Genomic DNA, 13,820 nt, shown 5'->3' with positions numbered 1-13,820 from the left:
TCGCTACAGTGACCTCAGAACTGAGGAGCTTGTCTCCATTTGAGGGAGACTGACAATTTGAACCTCTTCAACTCAGTCAACTCTGGACAGAAAAAACAGAGCTACTGAGTGCCTGAATGATCATAAGAACAAGAAATACATACTGAAACAGTGTATTTCGAGCTTGCAGAAGTAGCATAATCTAAAAATCAATATCCTCAAGCAATAAAACTGGCTACTAATCAAACAGCTGCAGCATTATTCTCTCTTCCCCCAATACAACTCTGCACCATCCTCCAGTTCCAGTGGGTTAGCATTGCTATATACCACAAAACAGAACCAAGTCATTGGACATTTCCAAGCTGCAGTGTGGAGGAGAAAACTTAATAATGGAAGGCATGCAAAGAATCAAAAAATAAGTGGATGCAGATGCAAGGTAGCAGAAGGACAAACCTTTTAAAAGAAGCCTTTAATGTTTGCACTGTTAGGTTTCAAGGACTTTATTAAACTTCTCACCCGCGCTACAAACAACAGTCTTTATGACAAAGAAGTTATAACATGAACAAGAACTGTAAAAACATTTCCCCTTGAACTTTTTAGATACTATGTTAATTTTTTTTTTTCAAATAATGGATTCTATAAAGGCCGGGGGGAAAATTATGTTCAGTTATCACAAATTTAATCAAAATAATTTAATCGTAAAACAATAAGAAGCTAATTATGCAGATTAACATAACAGCAAATTCCTACATTCATTTTTATGTTTCTGTTTATGCAAGTCCCATTATTAAAACAAGAGGCAACAGTAAGTTTGAAAAGTGTGCTGGAAAGCGTGTGACAATAATTCTAGCCCAGAACTTAAGCTAGTACTTTTGCTGGTATGATGCAGCAAATGATTCAAGCCAACAAAGCATCTTATCATATTTAATTTACCACAGGTTATCCTACACCAGTTCAGCAACTCTTAAGAATTAAGTGTGTGGCCATGTTTCAGGTTGCCAGTAAGCACAAGTCCATCATCATAAAATCAGAAGCAACACCTTTAATTGCACTCTCAGGCTATCACAAATGAAGTAATTAGCAGGAAAAAACAACCTCTGTCATTAGATTATTCTAGCTGATGTACCTCAAATGCAGCTGTAGAAAGTTTACTGTTCCTAATTTTAAAAAAAGTTTAGCACTCTGGCATCTGTTACTATTACAAAACAAATAATCCTCTTACACCTGCTGACAACTGCAAAAAATACCTTGGATTTGTGGCTGACAGTCTTACTGGGACTTTCAGTACTACATTCAGTAGTACTTTTGTCCTGGTTTCTATTGGGATAGAGTTAATTTTCTTTCTAGTAGCTGGTATAGTGTTATGTCTTGGATTCAGTGTGAGAAGAATGTTGATAACACACTGAAGTTTTCAGTTGTTGCTCAGTAGTGTTTAGACTAAGTCAAGGATTCTTCAGCTTCTCATGCCCAGCCAGCAAGAAGGCTGGAGGGGCACAAGAAGTTGGGAGGGGACACAGCCAGGACAGCTGACCCCAAACTGGACAAAGGGGTATTCCATACCATGTGACACCATGCCCAGTATATAAACTGGAGGGAGTTGGCCTGGGGGGGATCGCTGCTCAGGAACTACCTGGGCATCCATCGGCAAGTGGTGAGCAATTGCATTGTACATCACTTGTTTTGTGTATTCTGATCCTTTTATTAGTATTGGCATTTTATTATTGTTGTTATTATTATTATTATTTTATTCCTTTCTGTTCTATTAAACCGTGCTTATCTCAACTCACAAGTTTTACCTTTTTCCTTCTGATTCTCTCTCCATCCCACTGCGGGGGGGGAAGTGAGCGAGAAGCTGCGTGGTGCTTAGTTGCTGGCTGGGGTTAAACCGCAACTTTTTACTGACATAAAATGGTTGGACTCGATACAAACAAATTTATTCAAACATTCTGAATGGCTGGCTCCAACACCTACCCTTCGTCCTCAGCGCAAAGACTAATATTCAATGCACCTTTCAATGAAATACCCAGGTCCCAATTTTGAAATATGCTGCTGCAATGACAGTAATTGAGGCTTCTCTTCTCTCTCTTCTCCCTCCTCAAATTAAAAAAAAAATTCCACATCTCAGATCAAAAAGTTTTTCTATACATTGGGAGCAAATGGTAAAAATGACAGCAGAAAAATGCTGGGGGAACAAAAAAAAGAAAAAGAACAGACTTCAGAGTACTTCAATTAAAAACAGTACTTCGCTGCAGAGCAGTTTCTCTGGAGAGCACCCGTAAAGGGGTTGAACAAGAGAGTTGTGAAAGAGACTGTGGAAATGGACTTCTTTTCAAATACAGCAAGTGTGCCACAAATGCAAGAAGATACTATGAATCTCAAAACTGCACTTTACAATTACATGATTAATGTGAATAATCTTAAGTCTGTAGGTAGCAATAGGCACTGTAAGCACTTTACATGCAACTTGTCATGATCTGTGGCTACAAGTGCCTTGGCTTACTCATGAAGCACTTGCCAGAAGTGATATAAATTACTCTTTCCTCAGACAAAAAGAAAACTAGGCAAAAACAAATTCATTCCAGCTACAAAAGTCTAGCACTCCCACAGAGTAAGAGCTTTGGTCAATACACTTCAAACATCAAATTCTCCCTATACAACTAAATCTTCCATACTTTGCTCAAAGAAAGCCTGCCTCAAAGCAAACCCAGCGAGTGACCAGACACTCAGATTTACCACATTGTTTTTGCAAAGTATCAGGAAAGGGTGGTAATGAGACTGGAAAAGGAGCAAGCCACATACTACGTTTCTTTCTTCATCATGGCAGCCACCCAAATAACCCTCAGCCTTCCTACAGTGATGCACAGCTACACCACTCATGGTTATGTGAACTCAGCTCTGCATTTTAGATTTTAAAGTTTAGTAGGCTGTTAAAACATTCGCAAAGAATGTAAGCAAAGGCGATCGGGGGGAGGCACGTTTCAGTATTTTCTCCCTCTCAAATAGATGATGGACAAAAGTGTTTCTCCACCCTGTAAAAATCTTGTCAAACTCCAGAAGCCCAAGGTAGGCATCAAACAACCTTTAAATACATCCAAGACAATACAATTACCTGGGCAAAGGCCTTGCTGTTGTCACATTCCCCTCCTATGTTACTAGGTTAGGAGACCGAAGTATTAGGTTTGATGATATAAATAGAAGTCTCAAAAAAAAAAAATTTAATCACGTTTGTTTTCATGTAATCCACTACATGCAAGAGGCTTAAACAGACATTTATATTAACTGTACCTGCATCCAAAAGCATATTTACAAATGTAAACTGAACTTTATAGATCTTTCATGTTATATTAGTGTATACACAGGCTATGGTTATATTTATTTCCAAGTAAAGCTGTTGCTAGGAGGAACAACTGAATTTTATGCCAGAGACAAGCACAGGAAATAAAAATGGATTATGAAAGAAGAATGCATTTGGAAAGGAAATTGGCAGTTACCAGAGTTGGAGTTCTGCCAGGCCATCTATATATATTTATGCATATCAAAATAGACCAGGTTCAGGTACAAAACTCAAGAGGCCACCTTTCTAATGTAATGCCTTCACACATGCTGCAGAGTGGCACAGAACCCTTCTTGACAGACTCTAATGCTGCTGACCACCGACACTGTTGCTCTCTCCCAGGTCTCCCCAAATACACTCAGATACACCTCATGCTTCTACATGTCCCTGGGTCAGATTCATAATGGACTTTTTCTTTAGCTCTGCCCTGTCTACAGTAATCTGAGCATCACTGCTCTTTCTTGAGAGTTTCAGTCAGGTTGATGCCCCTCCAGTCCTCCTTTTAGGAGGCTACACCAACTCCTGTTTTACATACAGAGTAGAAACTCTTAAAAAACACAATACTTCAAGTTCTTTTACCACCTTGTCCTTTTTCCTAATATTAAGACTAAAACAGTTATCTGCATATGCCTTTTGGATCTAAAAGGCTATGATAAGCAAGGTGGATTAAACATCACCTAAAGGAAAGGAATCTGCTTCACACACTGTCTGCCACTGCCAGATTAACACGTTGCTCCAGAAGCAGAAATAAGAAAGCCTGGTTTCCCAAAAACTTGTTGTCTAACCTCCTTCTCCTCAATGGGCTGGACAAGACGTGCCAGCACTGTGGCAAACCCCAAACCATCGATGCAGTGGTTGGACATGCAGCAGATGCCAAGCAAGACATATGATGGCCAAATCTGCCTGCGCTACCCTCAGCTGAGGCACTAACTTGGGTCTCTCTCTTTTCTCCATTCAGCTGCAAATTTTCACAAAACTCATGAGAACACCATTATGTCTGAAATCTCAACCATCTGGTCAATCACAGACAGATTTGCAAGGAGGCAAATCAGAAGTATGGGAGAGGTGAGAGAAAAAAAAGCTGTTAAACAAGTAGCTTAAACCCATCAGGAAACTATGCTTAAAACACTGTCACATTTATCTACATAGATAATAAAATACCCAAGTCACCAAATTGCATTAAAATAGTGTTCAATGGCCCACCCTAAACACCACACTCAAACATAACTGACACTTAAATTAACCAAAACCACATATTCTTAACGTTAATGTTTTTTTCCCCAGACACTACAGACTTTCACAGAAACTGCATGTGCTTGTAACTTCGGGATGCTAGAAAACAAATGAAACTAAATTAAAAAAACTCAGACAAAATCCTCCTTTTTGCCACCAAAAAAACCACACCCACGAGCACTTATGCCGTTATAGTCATGAATCAACTTTCCAGAACCTGCGTCCTCCCAAACAGCAGCAATGCTGGCCCTTGCTCTTAGAACACCATTTCTATTTTTAGTTCTACGTAACTGAGAAGCAGTAATAAAGCTATTAATCCTTCCTCTCCTCCTTAAATTACAAAACTGAAGTGAATCTCTAAGCTAGTTTAAACTATCAGACTCCTTAAATAGGGACAATTCCTTACCTTTTAGAACTATAAAGTTTAAACAAGAAGTTTTCAGATTATGTTGTATGACTCAAAAGAAGTAACACCATTGACACTATCCTGCAAAGTCAGTATTTGTGAAAAGACATAATGAAGGTATTTAAGAAAAAACAAACAAACAAAACTCCCAGGCACTGCTGACAGTGTGTGTATTAAATCTTAAGGACTTTAATTTTCTACCTTCCAGCAACACTAAAAGTCCCCTTCTTTACATAGAGGCAGGGAGATTGCAACTCTTCTACTCTATTCTGCCCAGGAAACAGAATCACTGAGTTGTCGAATTCAGTTAGGATTCAAGTTTGGCTGTAAATGAAATTGTTCTGATTTTATTTCAACTTGCACTAATGAAGCTGTTGACCCTCTTAGAGCCCTTTCTTAACTCTTCAATAGCTTTAAAACAACTGAGACAAAAACAGCAAGTGTGAAGTTGAACCACTGATATTTTTAATATTATTCTCCATCTTGTACTTTATGTATTTTATAACAGAATGTATAGATGTGGACTGAGCCAAAACTTTCCCTCTCCACCATGATACTAATCTCCTTCCTAAACTGCTACTTTACTTAAATGTTCATTACTTTGGATTGTTCAAGTCTGAACAACAACTGTGTTTTGTTGGCTATTCATACGGCTTAAGTGCTTTTGAAGTTCTTTACAGTTGTCTCTGTAGCTGACAAACTCAAACAGTACGCATACAAAACTTCAGAGGAACCCCACTGCTAAGCTTTCATCAAAATGAACACTGGTCTTTTTATTACTTTATCAACTGTTTTCAGTTTACGATAACCCATTGTTCTCACCCTATGCTTAGTTTTCTTCTCTAAAGGAACTTTGCAAAAGGCACTTTTCCAGTCTCAACACTAACCAGTTAACAAAATAGTAAGAAAAAGTGAAGAAGTCTACTTCATTGACATTTTATTCACATACTAGAGGCCCTATCCTGCACAGGACTGCTCTTTTGAATAGGGGCCATAAGCAGTAGTTCAACAAATACATTGAAGTTGGTACTGTCACGAAAAGATGCAGTTCCTTCCTCTTTCCTTTTGCTATACGTACCCACCTTCTTCTTTCACCACTACCGCAAAATGAACTGGGTTAGGGACTGTGTTTTGTCAGTCACTCAGCAAAAAAAGGGGGTGGGTCATTTTAGTGTGGATCAGGGCTGTGATCCAGATCACCACACAATCATTAAAATATTTGGCCAATAAAACTGAAGCAGCAGTGGTAGGATGAGTCTGAAAGGCTGGGACTGGCTTTCTTCAGTGGCACTCCCTGCTTGAAATGGTTGAGAGGGGAGAGGAAAAAAAAAAAAAAAGAAAAAAGAAACCAGCCTCATATGCAGAATCCCTCACTGGTGTCACAGAGTATTTTTAGGAATGCAAACAGATCAGCCTTATTTATTTCAGTAACTGCATATACAAACGGCTGGACTATTATCTCAACTGTGGTGACTGCAACAGCAGTGCAATTACATGCCTACGCAAGCCCACATTTGACATGTCATCTTAAGCATTAGAGTTTATATTCCACTATAATAAATGCAAGCAGATTACGTATCTTGGAGCTGTATTTTGGCTCAGTTCATGCTGGAAAGTTACACCACTAAGCTTATATTCCATAAAGGATTTACTAACTACCCTGTCTAATTAAGCTTGTGCAACTCTTCCATTTTTAAGATCCTGTTTTCAGTGGCTTAAAACCTTGTCAAACTAACCTTTGGCAAGACTTCTCTGTCCCTCACACACACACACAACAGAGAAAGGGAAAGTGACATGTTCTGTTCAACTGTTTGAGTTTCATTCTAAAAAAGTAATTTCCCAGTACAAAATGACAGAGAAAATAGGTTTTATCCACCTTAAATATCCAATTTTTTTCTCCAGTTTTCTTGAAAAGCTCTAAAATTTCTATGCTTTAGAACAGTTACATTAAATGAGAATGAGAAATTGCATCTCTGACATAAAGGCGTCATCTCCAGCATGTTCCAATACAGACACAATCACACTGTCAAAGTGGAAAAAAATTTCTCCTTCATACACTCTGCAAAGAATTTGTGGACAAAGAATTTAACTACCTAAGATTTTGCTTCTCCAAATCAGAGCTGGACAAGAGCCTTCCTGTAATTATTTCACATGGTTCCTAAAAGCCTACCATCAAGAAAAAGAACAAGAAAAGTTACAGAGAACGGAGACACATCTCTGAGGTATTCTTAATCATATCCTTTCAGGCACTCAACTAGCAACAAACAGAGAAGATGATTAGTGTTAATAGATACACTAAAAACAAAGGCCCAGAAGAACTAGGAGGGAAGAAAACACACCCTAAAAATAGCAAACTCTGCCATAAGCAGGAATAGGACCCAGAATTCCCCAAAATTTGTCTTCCTTTGGCTGTTAGCACATAAGCTAATTCAGAAGCATCCCACAGCCGTTCCTGGACTTAAAAATAAATAATCACATCTTTCTGTATAGGTATTCCTCAATACTTTCATCTTTACTATCCTTAGGCAGATGTGACAGATTTGGTATGCTTGCAATAGTTTTTGTATTATCCACAGTAGGTGAAACAGGAGCAGAGACTAACCCACTTTAAAAAACAAAAACAAAAACATAAATAGCAACAAATAACAAAAATACCACTTAGCAAAAAATCAACAGTGTGTGCTTTTACTCTAAGTTTTGTGCCAGAAGGCAGTAGCTTTCTAAAAATAAAATTCAGAGAGCATTTCAATACCTAATCTTTTGGAATGATCCTTTATAGTTAAATGGTACAATAGGAAAATTAAAGATAAGCTTTATTGCTTTTTGACATGTTGCTGACACTAGATGGACTATAAAAAAGTATGGTGAAGCCTGTAACTCATGCTCCAAAAAGGAGAGATGGGAATTTCCTGGTGTGATATTACATATTATTAAAATAGGACAAGGGTCACTGTATAGAACTGTCTACAAACAGACACGTCACTTGCACAAAGAAGTTGACAGTAAGTTCACTGTACTGCTTACCTCCTCTTATGCAAAGGCACAATGAGCCTTTGCTCTGAGGCCATGGTAGAAACAGCTCCAATGTCCCCAACTCATTCAACTCTGACCTTTTCTTATCAAGACAGCTCACAAATTACACATGAACTTCCTCTTACAAACAGTAAAATAAATTCAAAGATCCCTGCTTGATCTCAGCATAACCTACACATAAATCATACACATCAGAGAAAGCTGCATTTAAGCCAAGGATTACCTAGAAACAAAACACACAGCCACAGCATAAGCTAAAAGTTTCTGTGTGTTATGTTGCCACTCAAATCTACTGAGTCACAACAGGTATTTTTGCACATTAAATGGAAACACAAAACAAGAACAATTTTGTTTCTTCATTTCATATTCTGCCTGACCTCAAAAACACAAGTTGCTTCCCCCACGACCCTCCCTGCCCAGTCCTTAGAGTAGTGACCAGTCCCGAAAACAAAATATTGCCAGTTAAAAATCACACTGTAGGAACAGAGGAGGGTAGGAAACAATGGAAGGGTTAGAGGCACAGACAGGTCTCCTGAAATAACACCTCCTGCCTTATTTGGGGCAAAAATTTACTTTATCTCATCTGCTCTTCTCCAGCTTCTGCTGCACTTCCTGCCTGAGGAGAGGGGCCAACTTGTGAGAAGCAGCACAGACAGCGCACTGTCTGCACCAAGGAAGTGTTCTTACAGCAACTCCACCTGTATCTTTTACAGTTCTGGAAGACAAAAATACTCGCATTCTTAGCAGATTAGAGGAGTTGAGGCTGTTGACTGATGAAATGGAAACAAAGAAGGTTTTAGGTTAGAGGAAAAAAAAAAGTATGACTGCTGAAAAAATAAGAGAGTGGTCACTACTTAATCATACATACACATCAACCAATAAATTTTAAATCATTTGAGGGGGGAGGAGAGGGGACACAACTAAAAATCCAAATCTCAATTTTACTCTGCTTGGCTGAATACCAAAGAAAGAGGAAAGGGAAATTCTCCTCACTTGACAAAACTTTGACAATTCTTACACTCTTTAAATGTCACCTTCCCAGTTGGCACAGAACAGTAACAGGCAATACCACAGGATTAGTTCACCTTTTATTAAGCCACTCACACCACTAAGACTTTTTTGTGTGTGGTAACAGAGGTGTATTACTCTTCCTTTCATCAGTCCACAGCCCACCAACCTGTCCAACATTATTGCAAGACTGCGTGTGTTGGCAAGAGGCTGAAATACAAGGTTTTGCCGAGTTCTCCACTGCTGGAGTATGAAATACTCCAAGCACAACTCTCAAGGAAACCCCTTCCCAAGATGCACACAACCCTGTCGACCACATGCAACACTTCTCTCCCTCTGGTGTTCTGACAGGCCGAAGAGCGCTGACGGTTGCTGCAGACAGAGGACACACACCCTCCGTCAGCTCCTCCCTGTCCCCAGCCAGAGGTACAGGCTGGGCACACACCACCGCTCCCCTACAGTAGGACTGAGCTGTATGGAGCAGAGTGGAGCACAAGATTAGCATCATAAGTATCAGGACTGCATTGCTAACTAATTACTTTGCTGTCCTAGACTCCTAATTGCAATACTGCAACAACACTATCACAGACTAATGCTAGCTTCTGCATTTAGACAGCAGGAGAAATCAACAAAACAGTTTGTCTAAGTGTATTTAAGCAAAGCAAGCTTTTCTCTAGCAGTCCTATTTTTAGTGATATGATTTGATACAGGGATATTAAACTTCAGTCTGCAATAGTTACTTGCCCAAAGAGGTTCAAATCTAGAAGATGGTTGCTTTAAAACTAGTTTTGGAGGTAAGCAGGAGGTCATCAGAAACTCACCACCAGAGATATGCTCCATCTCCCTCCCATTACATCCACTGCACTATTTAGCGGTTTCTGGTTTACTTGTATATTAAATGACAAATTATAGTGTAGGGAAAAAAAGGTACTTGCCAACAAAAGATCAAGCACTCTCGAGTTTGCTTTTTTTGAATGCATCTTCCAACAAATGCAGGAAAATATTTAGAAGTGTTGTTCAAAGGTGCCTTTCAAATCACACTAATACGCAGATTCCGAGTGTCCTAACTGAACAGCTCCTAAAACAAGAGCAATAAATTTATACAAAAAAACTTAAAAAAAAAGAAAAATGCTTAAAAGAATTATATAAAGGCCTTTCTTAAAGCATATAAAAATAACATTGCTAGACTATCTGAACATTCTTCATAAAAAGACACTCAGTTTTCCTTTTCATAAGAAACACTACAGAGTTCAAGAGAACATAGATATTTATCATACTCTGCCCTTTAAAAATCAAAGACAACCAATTATACCCAAGTTCTCTCTCATACTTGCATCTTAAGAATAAAAAGATTAGGGAAAGGAGAGTAACCTTTACAATTTCTCTTCCCGTTCCTTCCTTTATTTTGCTTGTCCGGTTATACACTATCTCTTTACATAACATCAAGTACATCTGCAAACAGAAACACCTATGTTTATCAAAAAGCACAGATTAGAGCTGCCGATATAGACACAGATAATGTAATTTCTGTAACAAATCCTCTAGGATCCTAGCACAAAAACACAGATTTATGTAGGGGTGGGGAGGAGAAGGACAGGCCTAGTTCATGAGTTTTCCTCAGCTCTTCCAGCTTTATTCAATAAAATATACCAACAATTATGCAACAGCAGCAAAGCCCAAAAGGAAAACCTAGCACTCACCATATTTTCTTCATTTGTTTTTGAGCTGTCTCCTACACTTTACATACAACTTACAGAAGAAATAGAAGTCCACCCTGAATCTACTTTGCAGGCTGAGTTTAAGTCCCTAATTACAAATGGTTTATGTCACTTCTCACCCAACAGATGACCCAAGCTTGGAAGGGGAAAAAGTAAATAAATTAAAAAACTGAAACACACCTGAAGCATAACACTACCTCCAATTAAAAGATAAGTAAACTTACTTAGCTGGTTATTCTCTCAATCAAGAAAAACAAAAAACAACTCACCAATTGCTCTGCTACTCAAAAGAAAAGAAAAATCCTTAATCGTCTCAATGAACCCATATATACCCACTATCTTGTATTTACTTCTGCAAAGATGGAACATATTGAAGCCTATCTTTAACTTCATTTTTGGAATTGAAAACAGAAGAATTCTGGAGCATTGCCTCTTTCAGATGCACCACTGCAATTCTTAGACACCAACTCTATTTAATAAAGTAGTATTTCAGTTCTGAATTAGTTATGTTATGCTCTACAAGAAGAGGAGAACTAGCAACAGTCTTTTATAAACCTATCAATCTGGAAAGAGACACATAAATTACTCTATGTATGTTGAAGCCAGAAAGATACCCTTTCCAGGTTTGTTCTGCATGTGGTGGTGAGCACTGATGAGGGTAAAGAAAGAACAGACAAAGAAGTAAGCTATTCTTGCTATTTTGCAGCTTTCAGTATAAACCATGTTAATCATATAAAATAAAACATATTTAAACTGAGACTTCGTACAAACATTTGCTTAAAATCCTCCCCAAAACAAAAGCCATGCTTTATAGTGAAAAGCAGAAAGAAGGGCCTCCTTACCCATACACCATCCCAGAAAACACTTCTGTGTAGCTGTTTATAAATGATACTTCAAACAAACATACTAAGACATTTCAAGACTATAAAACAAATGATTTCAAATTGTCAAGATACATCAGCAACACCAATCAACAGATGCTTCAGGAAGACTCTAGGAAATGCAGATCATGCTTAGACCACTTTCCAAGCAATAGGCAAAAGAAACCACACAGTTCTGCAGTCAGCAGTAAAACTAACCCAAGGCAACTGCTTTTGAAAATTGACAACCATATCATCATGGGACAATGGCTTGAATTTTAACTAGCACATTCAATATACACAGCGAATCCCCGGGGTCATATGCCATATGACTTCAACATTACCATTACACCCATAAACTTTCCCATTTCCAATTAATAATACACACGACACCTTGAAAGTCAATCGTTCCTTCTAGAAGGCCTTTATGCTTTACGGCATAAAGCTGACTTTTTAAAACATACCTGCCACTGCAAATACTATGTGGACTTCTTTTAATGAGCAAATACAAACATACGAAAAGATTTTTAAAACAGCATATCTGGAAAAGCTTGAGCTGTACCAGGCAAGGCAATTTTGAAGCAGTGCAACGTTGCGACAGTTCTAGCCCGACAGACCAGAATCTAGCTTGCTGCTGCCACCATCTCCTTAAGAAGGACTGGAAGCTCACCTAGAGTATCCACAGAAACTTTGTGCATCTCGGAAAGGCACACGACAGGGTACCAAAAGGAACATTATCACAGAGGCTTCAGCTCTTGTAGCCTAACAAAAAGAGCACTCCATCTGGGTCAACACTGACTTTCTGACTAATCAGGAGTCTGACCAGACTCCAGAGCTGTGTGCTGCCATTCCTTTTTTTCCTTGTTTACATGGACAAGACCTGCAGATGCAGCCTGGGCAGAAGAGAGGGAAAGAATTTTAGGAGGGCTGTTCATATTTTACACTCAGTAGATTCATTTCCTCCCTTTCCAAAGTCTAAGCACGTACAAAGAATCGATGGCTGTTTTCTTGCACAAAGTGCAGTAGCCAGGATGAGAATCAGTACATTCGAAGACAAAACTGGAGCCTTCCTTTGTATTTCAGTTCAGTCCATCACCTCAATGAGCCTATAATTACTACCAAGCAAAAATAAGTTCAATAATAACTGCAAAGCAAACATGCAGAGGGGAAAAAACTACAGATTCTGTAATTAGCTCTGCTAATAGTAAACGAAGAGCCATACAATCAAGAAACACTGTGTATCACAATTTGTACGAAAGAGGTTCCCTCTGTTTCCCTCCATTCTGAAGCAGCAGCAAAGACAGTCACTGTTGCAAGGAACAGAAGACCTACTCTTCTAACATGAGCCTCACGTCAAACTTCTTAGCCTTGCGTCCTGATAGTTTTAAGGGGAGACGATTTAGAGATGCATAAAGAAAAGTTTAGCTCTATCAGCTACATGCACAATACAAATCAACTCTCTTTTGAAAAGATGTACCTTTGTCATGTAACACTAAAATAAAGTGATCGAGATACTTAGGAAAAATCATATTTCTGATTATACTAAGACAAAATATTGATTGAGAAACTCTTAACACACCATAAGTTTGTACCTATGATTTAAAAACACGTTTCAGTACACTCAGCATCTCAATTCAGAACTACAATGCATCTGTGTAAGAAACCCAAAAAGAAAACATCCCCCACATCCACTGTATTTAGATATTCCCCTGCATGTCCCCATACAAAACCATCTGTGTTTCAACACTTATTTACATCTTTGTATCTGTATATTTTAAATTAATAAGACATTCTTACCTGTATATCCTGCCCACCAGCCCCAGGAAGCCACCATAGCTAAAAGCCACTTAAATAATACTCCTTCGATATACCAGAAGCTTTTACTATCCAACACTCGGAGAGGCTGCAGCATAATTAAATACAAGACGTAGGACGGAATAGCAACCAGGTTATTGGCGACCATAAAAGCGAACCTGAGGAGTGCTTTCAGACAGGTATAGCCCACCCGCTGGGCCTGCTCTAGAGTCACGGCCATTCTCTTCACAGCGGAGGGCGCGGGACCGTCCTACGGGGAGAGGAAAAACAAGGCACAGGTAGCGCTTTCCGAGCGGGGCGAGGCGAGGGTGCCTGCCCGCCCGCCGGCCCGCTCCCACAAGCCGCCCGCGCCTGCCTCCGCCGTTAGCCACCGGGGAAGGAAGCTACCCCCGCTCCAGGGGAGCACGAAGGCAGAGGCGCGACCCTCCCGCGGG

At 39.2% G+C, this 13,820-nt stretch overlaps 1 protein-coding gene across 1 annotated transcript in view; it reads right to left on the bottom strand.

Annotated features, from left to right (window-relative positions):
- The window catches only part of LPGAT1 (lysophosphatidylglycerol acyltransferase 1), a 62,237-nt gene extending 48,588 nt beyond the window's left edge, over positions 1-13,649 (bottom strand). Inside the window, exon 1 of the mRNA XM_010576425.1 lies at positions 13,369-13,649. Coding sequence (XP_010574727.1) covers positions 13,369-13,606 — 238 coding nt within the window. The 5' untranslated portion in view covers positions 13,607-13,649. The remainder of the gene's footprint in view (positions 1-13,368) is intronic.
- Positions 13,650-13,820: the final 171 nt, after the last annotated feature.

The sequence above is a fragment of the Haliaeetus leucocephalus genome, unplaced genomic scaffold (assembly GCF_000737465.1).
Source record: "Haliaeetus leucocephalus isolate CR32 unplaced genomic scaffold, Haliaeetus_leucocephalus-4.0 Scaffold526, whole genome shotgun sequence".
In the NCBI taxonomy this organism is placed as follows: domain Eukaryota; kingdom Metazoa; phylum Chordata; class Aves; order Accipitriformes; family Accipitridae; genus Haliaeetus; species Haliaeetus leucocephalus.
Note: the sequence above shows the minus strand (reverse complement) of the source record. Positions and strands in the feature narration are given on the sequence as shown.